Source organism: Anomalospiza imberbis, chromosome 13 (assembly GCF_031753505.1).
Source record: "Anomalospiza imberbis isolate Cuckoo-Finch-1a 21T00152 chromosome 13, ASM3175350v1, whole genome shotgun sequence".
Classification (NCBI taxonomy): Eukaryota; Metazoa; Chordata; class Aves; order Passeriformes; family Viduidae; genus Anomalospiza; species Anomalospiza imberbis.
The window spans coordinates 20,525,547-20,540,028 of record NC_089693.1 but is presented as its reverse complement, the minus strand read 5'-3'; the positions used below and the strand labels follow the sequence as shown (position 1 = coordinate 20,540,028).

The 14,482-nt window shown below is 38.5% G+C and overlaps 1 protein-coding gene across 9 annotated transcripts in view; it reads right to left on the bottom strand.

Annotated features, from left to right (window-relative positions):
• The window catches only part of HERC1 (HECT and RLD domain containing E3 ubiquitin protein ligase family member 1), a 101,391-nt gene that overhangs the window by 58,624 nt on the left and 28,285 nt on the right, over nt 1-14,482 (bottom strand). For all 9 annotated transcript variants that reach the window (XM_068204467.1, XM_068204468.1, XM_068204470.1 and 6 more), the window contains exons 2-12: nt 10,213-11,168; nt 8,944-9,039; nt 8,460-8,654; nt 6,479-6,790; nt 5,832-5,928; nt 4,116-4,259; nt 3,424-3,551; nt 2,451-2,595; nt 2,188-2,359; nt 999-1,133; nt 62-227 (exon numbers count right to left, since the gene is read on the bottom strand). In XM_068204467.1, coding sequence (XP_068060568.1) covers nt 62-227; nt 999-1,133; nt 2,188-2,359; nt 2,451-2,595; nt 3,424-3,551; nt 4,116-4,259; nt 5,832-5,928; nt 6,479-6,790; nt 8,460-8,654; nt 8,944-9,039; nt 10,213-11,142 — 2,520 coding nt within the window. In that variant the 5' untranslated portion in view covers nt 11,143-11,168. The remainder of the gene's footprint in view (nt 1-61; nt 228-998; nt 1,134-2,187; nt 2,360-2,450; nt 2,596-3,423; nt 3,552-4,115; nt 4,260-5,831; nt 5,929-6,478; nt 6,791-8,459; nt 8,655-8,943; nt 9,040-10,212; nt 11,169-14,482) is intronic.

Below are 14,482 nucleotides of genomic sequence, written 5' to 3'. Positions count from 1 at the left end.
TGAAAAAAAAAAAAAAGAGAGTAGTATAATTTTCACATGTTAACAACAAGGCATGACTTACTTCTTGAATTTCATCAGGGACAGAAGAGTCCATCAGTCTGAACAAGAGATTTCGAAGAGGACCAGCCTGCCGGCCAAGAATGCTGGTGGCTACACCTCCAGCCAGTGCAAGTGCAAGGTGATTAGAAAGCAGCTTCAAACACAATTTAAGAAAATTGTGATGTTCCCTGTAAAAGAAATATGTATCTATTAACCTCTCCTACTCCCTTCTACTTATTTGTGCACTAAGCTTTTAACTCTCCTTTGATTTTTCATACCAGAAAGGCAAGTAAATTACAACTGGGAGTTTAGGTAAACTCCTCTGAGAAACTTACTGCCAACTTCCTTAAAAGAACAAAAACTGAAACTAGAATAGAGAAATGCTTTTGTGGACAATGGTTGCAAGCGGCATTCCCTTTAGATTAGTAGTACCATGACCTATGAGGCAAAACAGCCCCAAAATACAGAAATAAACAATAACATGATACACAGAGGGAAAAAAAAAAAACTTTTAAGAAGCAATAAATGTAATCTTCTCTCAGAAGATTTAGAAGTACAACAATCAGGTTAAAAACAAGAAGTCAGGATATTAATTTCTAGTCCTCTTTAAAAAAATTGAAACACTGGTTACAGGAGTAAGAACTGACAACGCAGAAACAGTAAATGCATTTCAACTACACAGAAAAATGTGTTTTAAAGGAAAAATCTGAAGTAAAGCATTTAATTCATTGCATAATGAAAACCAATTTCAGACTAAAGATCCCGCTACATTTGGGACACTGTAAAGCTCCTCTGTTATACAAAGGCACTCGAGTAATTCTTCACAAATGGCACCTGAGTGAGCAAGTAAACTAGACTAATGCTTGTTAAAGAATAGACTAACCAGGACTAAGCCACGCACCACTGCTGTAAAGAAAAAACAAATATAAAAATCTGTAACATGCATATGCTGTACACACCTTGAGGAAGGAAAAGGAAGAGGAGGAATTTCACTGTTAATTTTGTCACAGTAGTGCTCAAGAAAAGAACGAAGATGTGAAAAGGTACTTTCTTCAAGGTCGACGCAATAGGGCCTGTGCCATGCCACAACTTGCCTGGAATCAAACATCAAGGAAAATTACCTTCTGGAAATCTTTAACTGCTTTAATAAATTAATAGTTTAAACAAGTTGAATACACACTTAACTAAACCAGTTTCTTTCTTAGAGCAAACAAATACAACTATGGCAGACCAACTTCCTGACCCATGAAGCTATTTTCTTATCTATTTTCTGTAAAACTCTTTACAATCAAACCCTCCACATTTATGGACAAAAACACCTCAATGCCATAAATCTAAAGCCATATTCATCTAATTTGATTCATGCAAACGTCGACCAGTACTCACAAAGCTGGTTTTAGTATCAATGTCAGGTTAGAGACTGATAAAATGCACACAGCACTATTTCCTTATTTGACAGCTCCCTGGAGAACAGGCCATTTGAAATTCTTCTTGAATTATCTTCCAAATATTAAGTTTTTCTGTTCCTTTGTGTTAGTCCATACATAAATGTTTACTGTTTCACTTCACTCACTTGCTAACATCTTTGGTGTGAAAGTATTATTTGAGTTATTGTATATTAATAACCACACAATTTATTTAGGTACCTATTTTCAGTTTAACATGTAACCATACAAAAAAATTTTAAGATCTTTAAATGCACCTCAGTAATTTGTCTGAACTTCCCCTTTCCTAGAGTCTCCTGATTAGTGTACTACTTATTACACTAAACGAAACTTTCCAAGCCATAAAAAAATCCCCTTAGAAGCAAAAAATAAAAAGTACCGAGTTGTTTCACCTCCCACTGACTCCCTTGTCAATATTTAGTGAACAGAGGTAGGTTTTGTCTAACTACATGTAAGAAACATTCATACATAAAGAAGAAATATCCAAATCTTTGGTGCTGATACATTTTCACTTGTAACATGCAACAATTAGCAGAGAGGAGGGAGGAAAGATGAGAGGAAGAAGACTTTCCAAACCAAAACATTACAACCAGAATGCTTGACACAGATGATGTTGCAACACTTTCAGGAAATAGTTAAATGTACCCCAAAGTGAACTTGCATAAAAGAATAAAATTATACCTGTCCCAAATGTCACTGTTACCTGTCCCTTGGAAGAGCTGTCCAGGCAAGGCTATGGGATGTTCCTGCCGAAATCTGCTGAATTGCAACTCCATCTAAACCACTTACTTTCTTTGGTTTAGTAATGGGGCCAGTAGAGTTTCCCTGTCCACACTGTCCCATTGAATTGTTACCCCAAGCATAAACTTCATTATCTATAAACATAAATAAAGTAGGGAAAAGCTGAGATACAACTGCTTGTGATCTAGAGGAGGATTATGTATTTTTACAGCTTATTCTCTTTACCATGAGAAAGTGCCAAACAGTGACTGTCACCAATGGAAATGTCAACTATCCTGGTAGCCGCTAGCTCTTCAATGAGCTTGGGTCTGAGAGCAGTCGCCTCTGAAGAGCCACAGCCAAGGCAGGCCCCGCAGCCCCAAGCGTAAACCTGGAGCAAAACAACCACAGAACAGCGGTAGGTCACACCTGTGCTACAGCTGAGCACAGCAAACAACACCCCAGCAAACCACCTGCACAGGGACTGCAACTGCACTTTCAGCACAATGTGCACGGGATTTTTCTGACTGAACACACCTCTCATACAGTGTGCATTCCTTCCCCCAACCACTGAGGTGCAACCAGGGAGGCTGCTGCGGGAAAACAAACTGCTGCAGTGAACGTCGACACTCCTAACCCCCACTTAGAAAACCCACTGCCTCTGAGTCACAGAGCTGAAGGTGGGGAGGCCAGCTGGGTTACACGTGTGGAAATGCTTATTGGATGACATGTATCCATCATCCCAGGAAGGGCCCTTGTTTGCCACCTCAACATTTAGCTCCAAGCTCTCCTGAGATTTTTCAGACTGAAAATAAAACTTGCAGTTAACACCTATATTCTAATATACAGATACATTTTAAAAAGCTATTAAATCTCTTAATCACCTGAGTTGGTTACTGTATTAAAAATTACAAAGCATTTTATTGCTGTTTATTTCTTGAATCCAATTTAATTTTACACCGGTTACATTTATTGACCTAAAAATACTACGTTTTCTATAACTAAGCAAGAATCTTGAAAAGTGTGTTTTAGATGACTCTTAGCACATTTTGAAATACTCTTGTGCATTAGGTACTTCAATATCTAATCAAGAACTTCACTTCTACTTAAGTACTAGTTGAACATTTTCTCAACAGTTAAAATAATAAATGCTGAGATAATGTGAACCCAGACCCTCTTCACCAACTCCCGTAATTTGAGTGAAACTTGTTGTGCCTACCTGCCCTGTTGATGTCAAGGCAAGTGAAGACTGACTTCCAGCACAAACTTTTCGAATAAACATTCCTTGCAAGGCTTCTATAACTTTGGGTTTATATACTCTATTTGTATCACCATGACCAAGTTTGCCTGCAAAGGGAGGAAACACAACTGGAAGGTATTTTCAATGGATACACAACAATTAAAAGTATCCCAAAAGAGATTTTTTTTCACATTTCCAAAAATGGCAGAGTGGATTTTTAAAATAAAAACATATTACAATTTTATAAACCTATTCGCTTTCAATTACAGTAATTTCAGACTTGAAGAAATATATATTTATTATAGTCTATTTTAAAATTGAAACACTAATCCCAGGCAGTTTATATGTGATAGTTTGTATGACATAATTAGCTACTGTCGTATCATGAGTGAGCTTATTTGAAAGTCATAAGTACAGCATTTTTTCCAGAATTGTTCACCTATTCACTGACCCTTCTGCACTGTGAATCTCCTCCCCTGCCGAAATTTTTTTTTAAACCCTATAATCTTGTAGGTGAACTTCAGATATTGTATTTAGATTTTTTAAGAATCCCTTCTTGGAACAGCCACCAAATGGCAAATTAAAACCAGAACCAAACTGCAAGGACTACCGAAACGATGAGGCAGTTGGAATAAGACAAGAATTACTACCAAAGCATTCATTTTACCCACCGTTGTCTCCTCCTCCAAATGACCACACTGTTCTCCCATCTTTGGACAGAGCTATCGTGTGTGAACTGCCACAGGAAACCTCACCTACATTGCTAATATCTTTTACTAAAGTTGGAATGTTGCGGCTGTTGCTGTCACCATGACCTAAGGAAAAAAAAGTAGAAGTATTTTCTTTTTGTGAAGATTAAAGTCCTGTATCTGTTTTGCAATCATAAGGTTTTGCAAATTCCACGTGTATTGCAGTCATCACAAATGATGATTTCCGCCAGCTTTTTGGAAAGGTTCGTAGTAAGGTTTGGAAGACCTCTCTCATAAAGTTAAACATTAAATCTTTATGACATACTCCAGAACACCTGTTCATATCTCACTGCCTCTAAAACTTATGATTATTTTCTACCTAGCTGAAAAGAAATAAAAAGAATTGCTAGCACAACTGCCTTCAATACCAGCTGATTAGGTAGCTAGACTTCCCAACACTGGGCAGCAGATATCCTGCACAGCCTGAGGAAGCTGTGATAAGGGCCCTCTGTCACTCCTGTCCATACTGCACTGACTGAAGAGATCAGCCCCTCAGCTGCCTTTAGGCAGCCACATTTCTAAGGGGTCCTTTCTGCAGAAACCAAGTACATTACAGCTACCACCTACTTTATAAAAAGTTTTATATTCTACTAAACTCCAGAAAGTCTGTGGATATGGAAGAAAAATTGAGAACAGAGGAAAATTAATATCACTGGTATCCATAACTGATTAAATACTAACAAATTCCTATAACCCAATGAAATGTTACATTTAGCTACATTCTGGAACTCAACACTGTACACTCCAAGACCCTCAAAGGACATCAAAACTCCACAATAATCTAAAACTCAAGGAGAACGTTTCCACAATTCCCACCAAAATTCCAGTTAAACCTCTAACACAGAGTTCTTTTCTTAACAACAGGGATACACTCAGAACTTCTACTGATTCCCTTGAAAGCTGTGACTGTCAAACACTCTCCTTATCTTCCACCCCTGCCACTTGCTTGCTTTTACCCCTCTATACTTGATGATTGTGACATTTAAAGAAAAGAAAACAGAAGGGAACTAAAGCTCAATTTGAAAAAAAATTTCTTTGCAAAACCTGTTGCTTCAACTGAACTTGCTCAAGAAGGGCAGTTTTACACCAGGCATAGCAGCTCTACAGCAAAGATGACGAAACAGACAAATGAACTTGAAGGAAATAGTAATACAGGGTTTCTAGTTTCAGTTAAATTTAACTTTTTAGATGTGTTAAGGTAAAAGAACACTAAGCCATTCTGGCAAACCTAAGATCAAGTATCATTATTAGAATCAGACACTCTTGATATTATTAGCCAGTTATTCCTGACTCTTCAAAGAATCATTCTACCATCAGACTACATGAGGCTTATCCAGAATTTCAGTTCATTTAAAAGGTCTACCGTTTACATTCCAGTGACATTAGCAACCATATAGGCTCAAGATTAATAAAAGCAACTTGCCTTGAAATGAAAATCTTTTAGAAATAATCTTTGTAAAAAGAACTGAATTAAAAACTTTTAAAGAGCCGCGGCATTTGTCAGCTGTACACACACACCTGAGCACATGTGTATGTGTACATAGAGTGGACAATTCCAGAACAAGGCAAAGAGATGTATAAAATCATTACTAGACACAGGAATTTTTCCAAAAGCATCTCATGAAATTTTCAAATTACCTAATCTTCCAAAGTCTCCTTCTCCCCACGTATACAGCTCTCCATCATCTGTAACAGCAGCACTGTGTCTGTAGCCCGCCGATACACACACAACCACCTACATTACATGCATAAAGAAAGACGACATTTTTACACAAATCAAGTGGGAAGTCTGAAAGCTTACAAGAGTCATGTTTCAGGAGTCTACATAAACTAAGTTGTTCATTCACATGGATCAAGTACAATCATAATCTTTGCAATCTTTTCTGTTTATTTGCTATGGGGAAATAAGTACATGAAAAGTTTATATGTAAAACTACTAATGATTTATCAAGCAGCTTTAGCATCATGATATCCTAGTCTTAGATGAGAAAAAAGCAGCATCAGCAAATGTTTAAGACACTAAGCAAGATACATGTGAAAGCCTTGATGTTGCAACTAGCAAAACTGAAGCTGCACTATGAGAAGCTTTCCTGACAATGCCACTGCCCAAATCACAGGCCTACAGGCAACCATAAGCTCTAGTGTTTTGTTAAAAGCAGACCCAGCTTCAAAGAGAAGTCGAGAAAGAACACAGAACTTTTTCTCAGGATTTTATCTATTTCAAACTTTACGCAACATCCCAGCAGAAGAGAACAAAAACACGTGCTCCACTATACAAAACATACCTTCCCTTGCAGAGGACCCTGAATAAGTTTGGGATATTTCTGAGTTGAACTATTTCCATGTCCCAGTTTTCCATAGTCACCATCACCCCAGCTGAAGACTTCCCCTTCTGTTGTAAATGCTAAAGTGTGACCATCAGATCCTTTTGAAGACGACACCTTTTTAATAGACCTGTGAGGCTCAAAAGTCAATTTTTTCAATGTGGACTGATTGTTGGAGTCTCCCAGTCCCAGTCTCCCATAGCTGCCTTTTCCACAGGCTCTAACAGAACCATCCGTAGAAATGACAAATGTACAATACTGTCCGGCTTCAATCTACAAAGAGAAAAAAAAGGATGTAATAGAGAAATACAGAGATTAGATAAATCCAGAATTTATATATACATCTACAAGTCTGTATTTTTAAACAGAATTTCAAGTCTCTTCATATAAAATGATGTAAAAACTAAATATAACACAATGTTAAAATAATTTGGATTTCAGAAATCAGTAAAACTAAAATTCTTGGGAAATATGTTACGATTAAATCTATTTTCATAACAGACTAACATATATAAACAGTGATTCTTTTATTTATTTGTATCTCTTCTACAGACTGTAGAAATTGTGCTGCATTCAGATCTCCAAAACTCACAGATGGAAATCTTAATGTTTTAAAAGCAAAAAATACAAAGTAACAGCTTGATAAAACAATGTAGGTTTTGCTTAATTTTAACCAGTGCCAAGTGGTAACATCCCAAAAACATACCACATGCTAAAAATCCACTCACTTGAGACTGTAAACTTTAATCACGTGAATATCAAAGAACTAAGATCAAAAGCTTTTAAGAAAATAAGAACTTGCCCCTATTGGGAAGTCAGTGCTCAGCAGAGGAATGACCCAACAGCAAACGGCCTAACACAGAAGTCATTCCCTATAGGAATCTTAACACAGCAGAAGTGCAGAGCAGGTTCCATCTGACGCATAAAGGCACACCATAAACCAGCCCCAAACAAGTGGCCACAGCCCTATTTAATGGGAATGAATGTCTTCATACAGATAATCCCACAACAATCATCAAATGGAAGGCTAAGTGGAAAAATCACATAAATTTGTTGTATAGTTGTATACAGTACTATTAAAAGATTAATCCCTTCATTCAGATCATGTATTCCATTCTTGTGCATTAGTCTTTCGAATGTTTTGAAAGTTTTCTGAATGCATAAACTTGCTTTATGATGTCCAGTCCTATAACCCATTGAAATAAATCATCAGTGACATCCATAGAATACAATTCCAGAAAATGCATCTAAATTGTCTAGTGACCAGAAAGTGCTTTTACTTAAGTCAACACTGCAAAGCCAATATAGTACCAGAAAAGCAAACTACTATAATCTGAGTCATGCATCAATAGAAGTGCTCAGCTGCAACTACAGAATCTGTGACTGAGAGCAGAAAGAGCATGTAGACTGATTTTCAGAAAGCTAATTAAGGTTGCTGTGTCAGCAGCTAGTCCAGTTTGGAGCTTTAAACTCAGCAATCTCGGGTCTGAAAACGACCAATGGAAAAGAACATGGAGTCCTTAAGACATCTTTTAACCAACAATTAAAAAAAACAAATAAAACAAAAACCAAAACAAACCAAACAAACAAAAAAACCTGACCAAGAAACAAACAAACTGAAACAAACCCACCAAAAAAAAAAACTACAGGCAGCTACACTTGTCTCCACAGAGCAAGTCAGGTAATTCAGTCATTCTTGTTACATGGACATTTATCTGTGTGTTTTCACTAAAAACAAACCAGAATGTTTTTCCCAGGCATCAATAAAAGCAGTGAGATATTCTCAGTAAAACAACCTGTGCAACCAGTTCTGAGCATCATTCATTACAATTTTCTTCATTACAACTTGACACTCAGAAATAAAGTACTATTTTTCAATTTCACACTGTGACTATGAAGCTGCTGAATGTTACTTAATGCACCACTAACAGATGTCACTCACTGTCTGTGCATCAGAAAAGCTTGGAGCAAGCTTAGGTTGAAGTATTTTCTCTTGAGTTCCTTCTACCAGCTGGTGACTGCTGTTACTGCCCCACACATACACCTCACAGGTCTCCGACACGATGGGAGCATCGCCCGTTTGAATGCTGTCCGGGCTGGCACATGTCCTTGAATAGTCTGAGGCCATTCGACAAACCTGTTCAAACCAGAGATTTATTACACAGTAGCATTTTATATTTCTTCCTATACAGTCACAGTGCTTAATGCAGCTTTAATTGCCTCTCAACATGGTAACTGTCTAAAATACAAATCACCACGATCGTATCAACAGCTTGCCCAAATGACTTTGTCTCACTACATCTTAGTTTTTCAACCTTTTTTGCACCTCTTCGACCCCAGAATAACTCCACCCACATGCGCATACCAATCACATGTGTGAGGAGGAAGTAAACTACAGTAACTTAAAAGTTTTTTCCAAGACATACCTCTTCAAATAAACACAGAGCTGCCTCATACAGAGAACATAAACCATCAGATGTTCTGGTTGGCTCTCTCCATTGACTTCGATCAGCAGATGATCCCTACAATGTTTAAATGTTGTTATTAGGAGAAATATGCCACCAATAGTCCACTTGAACAAAATACATTAGGGATTTGTTCTTATCGCTAAGCAAAAACTAATGGCTCTTTCTGTATAAGCATAAGTACACTACCTCTCTCCTGAGCTGTGATACCTGCATACACTTCAGGAAAACAAAACTGTCACAAGTGCTAGTCCAACATTCCTACTGATTCAGTTTTGTGAAAGTATCTGGGTTCAGAGTTAATTTCTCCCAATACTATTTTGTAATGAAATGCATATTATTTGTGTCTAAAGTGATAATTATTTTTAAATTACTAATCATAATTCATTTTATGTCTACATATCTTCCATATTTTGGTCTCTACTTGTATATATAGCCCAAACCCAACAGCAAATGAAGCTGCCTATCACAACATTTATTCCAATTCAGATACTGCTACTGCCATGCTCTTCTCATGGACCCCGTTCTTCAAAATATTTTTCAGATCTTTTTTAGAATCTTTTTTAGATTTTAAAGTTTATGTTTATTAACAAGCAGTACAAGCCTGAAAGAAAAGTATGACCACTTCAGGGAAAACGTCATTCCCTGTTTTAGTCTAAGCACCACGAGGCAGAAGCTTGCCACAGCTTCCGACTGTGTACTGTGCAAAAATTTCATACCTTGAAAAGCAATAATCATCTAGCACCAGCCGTGAGCACTCAATATACAAAGCAGTGTGCCACACTTCCAATTTAGCTTATTTTCTATCACATTAATTTTTCAGCATCAGCAAAACTACTGAACATCCTGAAGATGTATAAGCAGAGGCCTGGGTGAATGGGGGAGCAGGAATGTGCAATAAAAGTAACTTAACAGGAAACAAGGTGTATTGCAGAACTTTGAATTTTCTAACTTATTCTGCTATGAACTTAAATGTACAAGTCCAAGTGGATAACACCAAAATGACACCACAGAGACTGTTTTGCTGTTTCATCTTTACCTATGAGCAAACAGCTGGGCAGGGAGAGAAGGAGATGGTGAGTAACAAAGAAAATACAGGGTGGGGGGGAATCACAAAAAAAAGCCCCCTTTCTAACATATTCAGCAAACTGGCATTTGGGGTGGAGAAACTACTCAGTTAAGAATGCAACTACATTGCAATGTAGAAAAACCAAAGCTGGTTATACCTACCAGAGAACGTCGCATCTGGGTCAATATACTCATAAAGCAATCAAAGCTGATCATCCCTTCTGGACTTTGCAGTAACTTGGTTTTCTCCATGGTGTTTACTACAGCTGAAGCACCTAAAGCCATTTCTATCCATTCAAGAAGGTATCTCAAAGCACCTCGTTGGGCAGCCAAACCAAGAAGCAACTCAGACGCTAATCTACGACCTAGAGTATCTGCCCCAGAGTTTGGAATAGTTACTCCTTTAAGAAAAGTTGTTACTTGTGACAAACAGTCCAAACCCATGGGTGGAATCTTGCTTTCATTTGCTAGAGATAAAGGAGGTAAAGAGCTCACAACTTCTATTGCAGTATGGATAACATCATTGCAGAGACTGAGGCCAGGTCCTGCCACAGGCATCATCCAGCTTTGTCTCAGCAGTGCAAATAACAAGCTCAATCCAGTCCGAACTCCCATTTCTATGAGTGCGTCTGTGCTTGACCTCGGGCGTTCACTGACAGAGTGCACATCTGTGGATCCAGAACTGCTTTCTGGTGAATGCTGTTGCTGTTTCACCTTACCCTTATCATGGTATTTATTAGAAAGTGCATAGAAGACACGCTGCAGCACAAGGAGACGCTTTCGTAGAGCTCCAGCAAACGGAGAGTCTGAGCACACCATCTTTGCCAGTGCCAGCTGGCTGCTAAGAAGGGCATCCAAGTAGTGGTCCTGTTCATCACTAGATAGAGATTCCCGCTCAAAATCTGGTAACTGAGGTCCCTTGAGGCACAGAACCTGCTGGGGCAATGGCACTACTTCTTTATTGCTAACTAGCTTAGCATACAAGACAGAAACTCCCTCCCTTGTTGCAATGGATTCACTGTCTTCTGTGATCCATGAGCTGTTTAGGTGCTCAAGCCACTTCAGCTTCACAGGTGGGACCATAGCTGCCATGCTGGTTTACTTCTTTGCCATTAGTCCTGAAGATGAAAAAAAATTGTCAATAGGTACGCAATATTATCTACAGATCTTATTACTTACAGCAGGACAAACCCAAATAATCCTTTCAGAAGGTAAGCAACAAAAGATTAACCGCCAAGAATTACCAGTTTCACTGTTTGACCCATATGCATGCGCAACTTACTTAACATGATGTAAGAATTTGAGTGTAAGTCAGTCTGCATTTACGAAATCCATATGCACAAAAATTCACATAAAACAAATTTAGTTCTGCCAAGTGACATGAACTGCATTTAACAGATAAGGCAATTTAAGATTTAGATGTCAAGAACCACAAAGGTGCAGGGCTCATAAGCTTATCTCAGCACTACGATGATTTATGTCTGCAGGATCATCCATGTATGATATTTTTCTCTTTTATCAGAATAAAGGATCACAATTCCAAAAACATACACTGAGTTTGAAAAATTTCTTGCATAAAAGAACACAGATTGATCACCAATAGCTCAGTCCAGGGTTCTTCTAAGGCTATGTCTGAGCAAATTTTTAAGAATTAATAAATTAAAAGAATATTCTAATCCTAAAGAGACACTCGAATTACTAATTTTAATGCTGGTAGCACTTAGAACTACAGTTCTTCAAGAGGATTCTTGAAGTCAACTCTTAAGTTTTGCCAAGGTAGTTTATAGCTTAATATACAAAGAGGCTTCCTCAAAGTGAGTGTTTTCAAACTGCTCCTTCTAAAAGAATTTTCTTTAAAGTAATGCTTTACCTCCTATTGTACAAAACAGATGTGTTTAACTCCTGTTTTATAATCATTAACCACGGGTTTCACAGGTTCAGAACGATTACTTTCTGTTCTTTGACCCTGTAAGTCCCAATGCACTACAGGTGAACCTGTAGTGGCACCTACAATGTCACCAAAGAGTACTATAATTTCCTGAAGGAGAGTGTCCTTTGGTAATGTAAGCCCTATTTGATCTAATTTCAAACTAAACTCCTGGGGGTGAAGGGAGTCTCTGCCATGCAGTGAAAGTCAGTGCTGCTGCCATGTTGTGCTTGTAGGACAACGGGTAACAGGCAGTGCAATTTGGTCCTCGTTTTATCTTGACATTTCACATGTAGAAAACATAAATTAAAACCATAAACTACTACACTTATTCTGCCAATATATCTGCCAAAAAAGCATACTGTGTGCTATTAAGCACCTGTGTTTATTTCAGCCAAATTTTCCCTACAACAGATTAATACCTTCAAAAAAGCTTTACATGAGCCCCAGTGAGCCTTACCCAAGTAACTGCTGCTGCACTACAGCAGCCCCTTACCCAGGTCTATCCCACAGAAAGTGGAGCCACAGCTGTTAAGTACCATTCAGAGCAGGGAGCATTCCTTGCATTTCATGCAAGACACACCTTCTGTCTACTCACACCACAAAACCCCCCAGCAGCTCAGCCTCGAAGTGACCCAGACAGGTACTATTACACCCAGGACCCTGTTGACTAAGAAAGGGAAATACTATCTCATTTGTCAGAAAGTATTTGCTAACTACCATTGCATGCTAAGAGAAACTGTAAGGCAAATCAATGAAAACGTTCTAACTCTGGTCTGATGCGAAGTTTGTGCCTTATCAAGAGGTAAAACATGGGGATATAAATCCATTAAGAAGTTCCCAAACAGACTCATTTAAGGGATTTATGCTTTCACCAGCTACTCTTCTTTCAGAAACTTCAAAACGTGCTGATGTACCTCAAAGGCACAAATACTGCTGCTTTTCCTGAATACTGATAAATTTTTTCCCTCCTGCTTTTGTATGCATCTCTAAAAATAGAGACTGAAGCTTGAAGCTGAGCCCTTAGTAGTGCCCTACTCTCCTCCTGCAGCTTTCAGAAGATATCAGTGGTCCACCTTGAAAATAACATTCAGCTTCCTGTGACAGGCAGAAGGCTTTAACCAGACACTGCTGATAATCATGGAAGTGCTCTATGAATGCAAATGTAAATGATCTCTGTCTCTGCATGTAACAACTACAGACCACTGAAGTTAAGCAGAAACCAGGTAACAGTTATACAGGGTATAGGTAGGGTTTATTTCTTCCAGCTCACTGCCACAAATACAAGGTTTATAATTGCTCCAGAGCCTAGACATGGACATCTCAGTTCTTTTTAGGGCAGACAAAAAGCAAATACATTTGGCTTTGAAAACTCAAGTGAATGCTCACTGCTGTTTCACTGTATTTGACCACTGCAGGGTCAGGTGAACATGTGGAAGGTACCAAGTGTGCAGGGTGGGGCAGTCCCACAGGGTGCAGTCCCACACACTTTCTGAGCATGCTGATCACATGGCCAAGCACAAAGGGAGAAGCCAGAAATATGTGACAAGTGGAGAAAAGTACTTTTCTTTCATCATCATAAACCTATAGCAATCTAAGTGCAACAGCTCTATAAAACTATTTCAACACTGGAACACTTAAAACACTTCAAACTAAAGTACCCAGAACTTTCTGGGATTTATATTAAACAAACAAAACAAAAAGTCCAGCTCATCTGCCCTTATTCCCACCTTTCTCCTCCTGCTCCTCAGGGGAAACAAAAAAAATAAGTGACCTGTGAGAATGTGCAACACAACTCATTTGTCCTATCTTTTAGAACCACAGTTCCTATTGAGGAAATCACCATTTTGGGGCAGTACATTTTTGCATATATTTCACTGCTGCCTATTGGTAAATCAACTAAAATAGGACCTAAAACTCACAGCTGAACAAGGATTTCAACAGTGTTACCAAATGTAACACCTATTTCAAAGGCTTATTCCAGGGAACAGTGGGGAAAAAATGCATATATCAAACCCTAAAAGCCATGTTCTATGTATCCGGGATGAAGAATTTTTCTTTCAGAACAGCAGTAGCAGCAACTTGAGCTGCAGGGGAAGACACGTGAGGGAAGGTAACTAAGTCTGACTTCAGAGCTTGTTCGCCCTGAAAACCACAGCCAGTGCTGCAACAGAACTCAAGGAAAGGCTCAGGTTCATCAAATCCTCTACTGGAGTAAGTGCACTAGCACAGGGAGAGCTGCTGTCACCCATCGCTGCTCTGGACACCAATTGCTGTGTGCTCCTCTTACATCAGATGAAAGGGAATGTGAGGAAAAGAATTTTAAAATGAAACCTGTGAAAACATGAGGAATATAATCGGGGAAGGCTTTTGCCTGAGCTAAGAGGAGAGTAGAACATTTAAACTGTGAAAGAAAATATTCTTAAGAGAGCTGTCTTTTAATGTTATAAGAAACATGGAAATTACCTGCAGCAGAGACAAAGGTTCTTTTTCCTTTTATCAGTC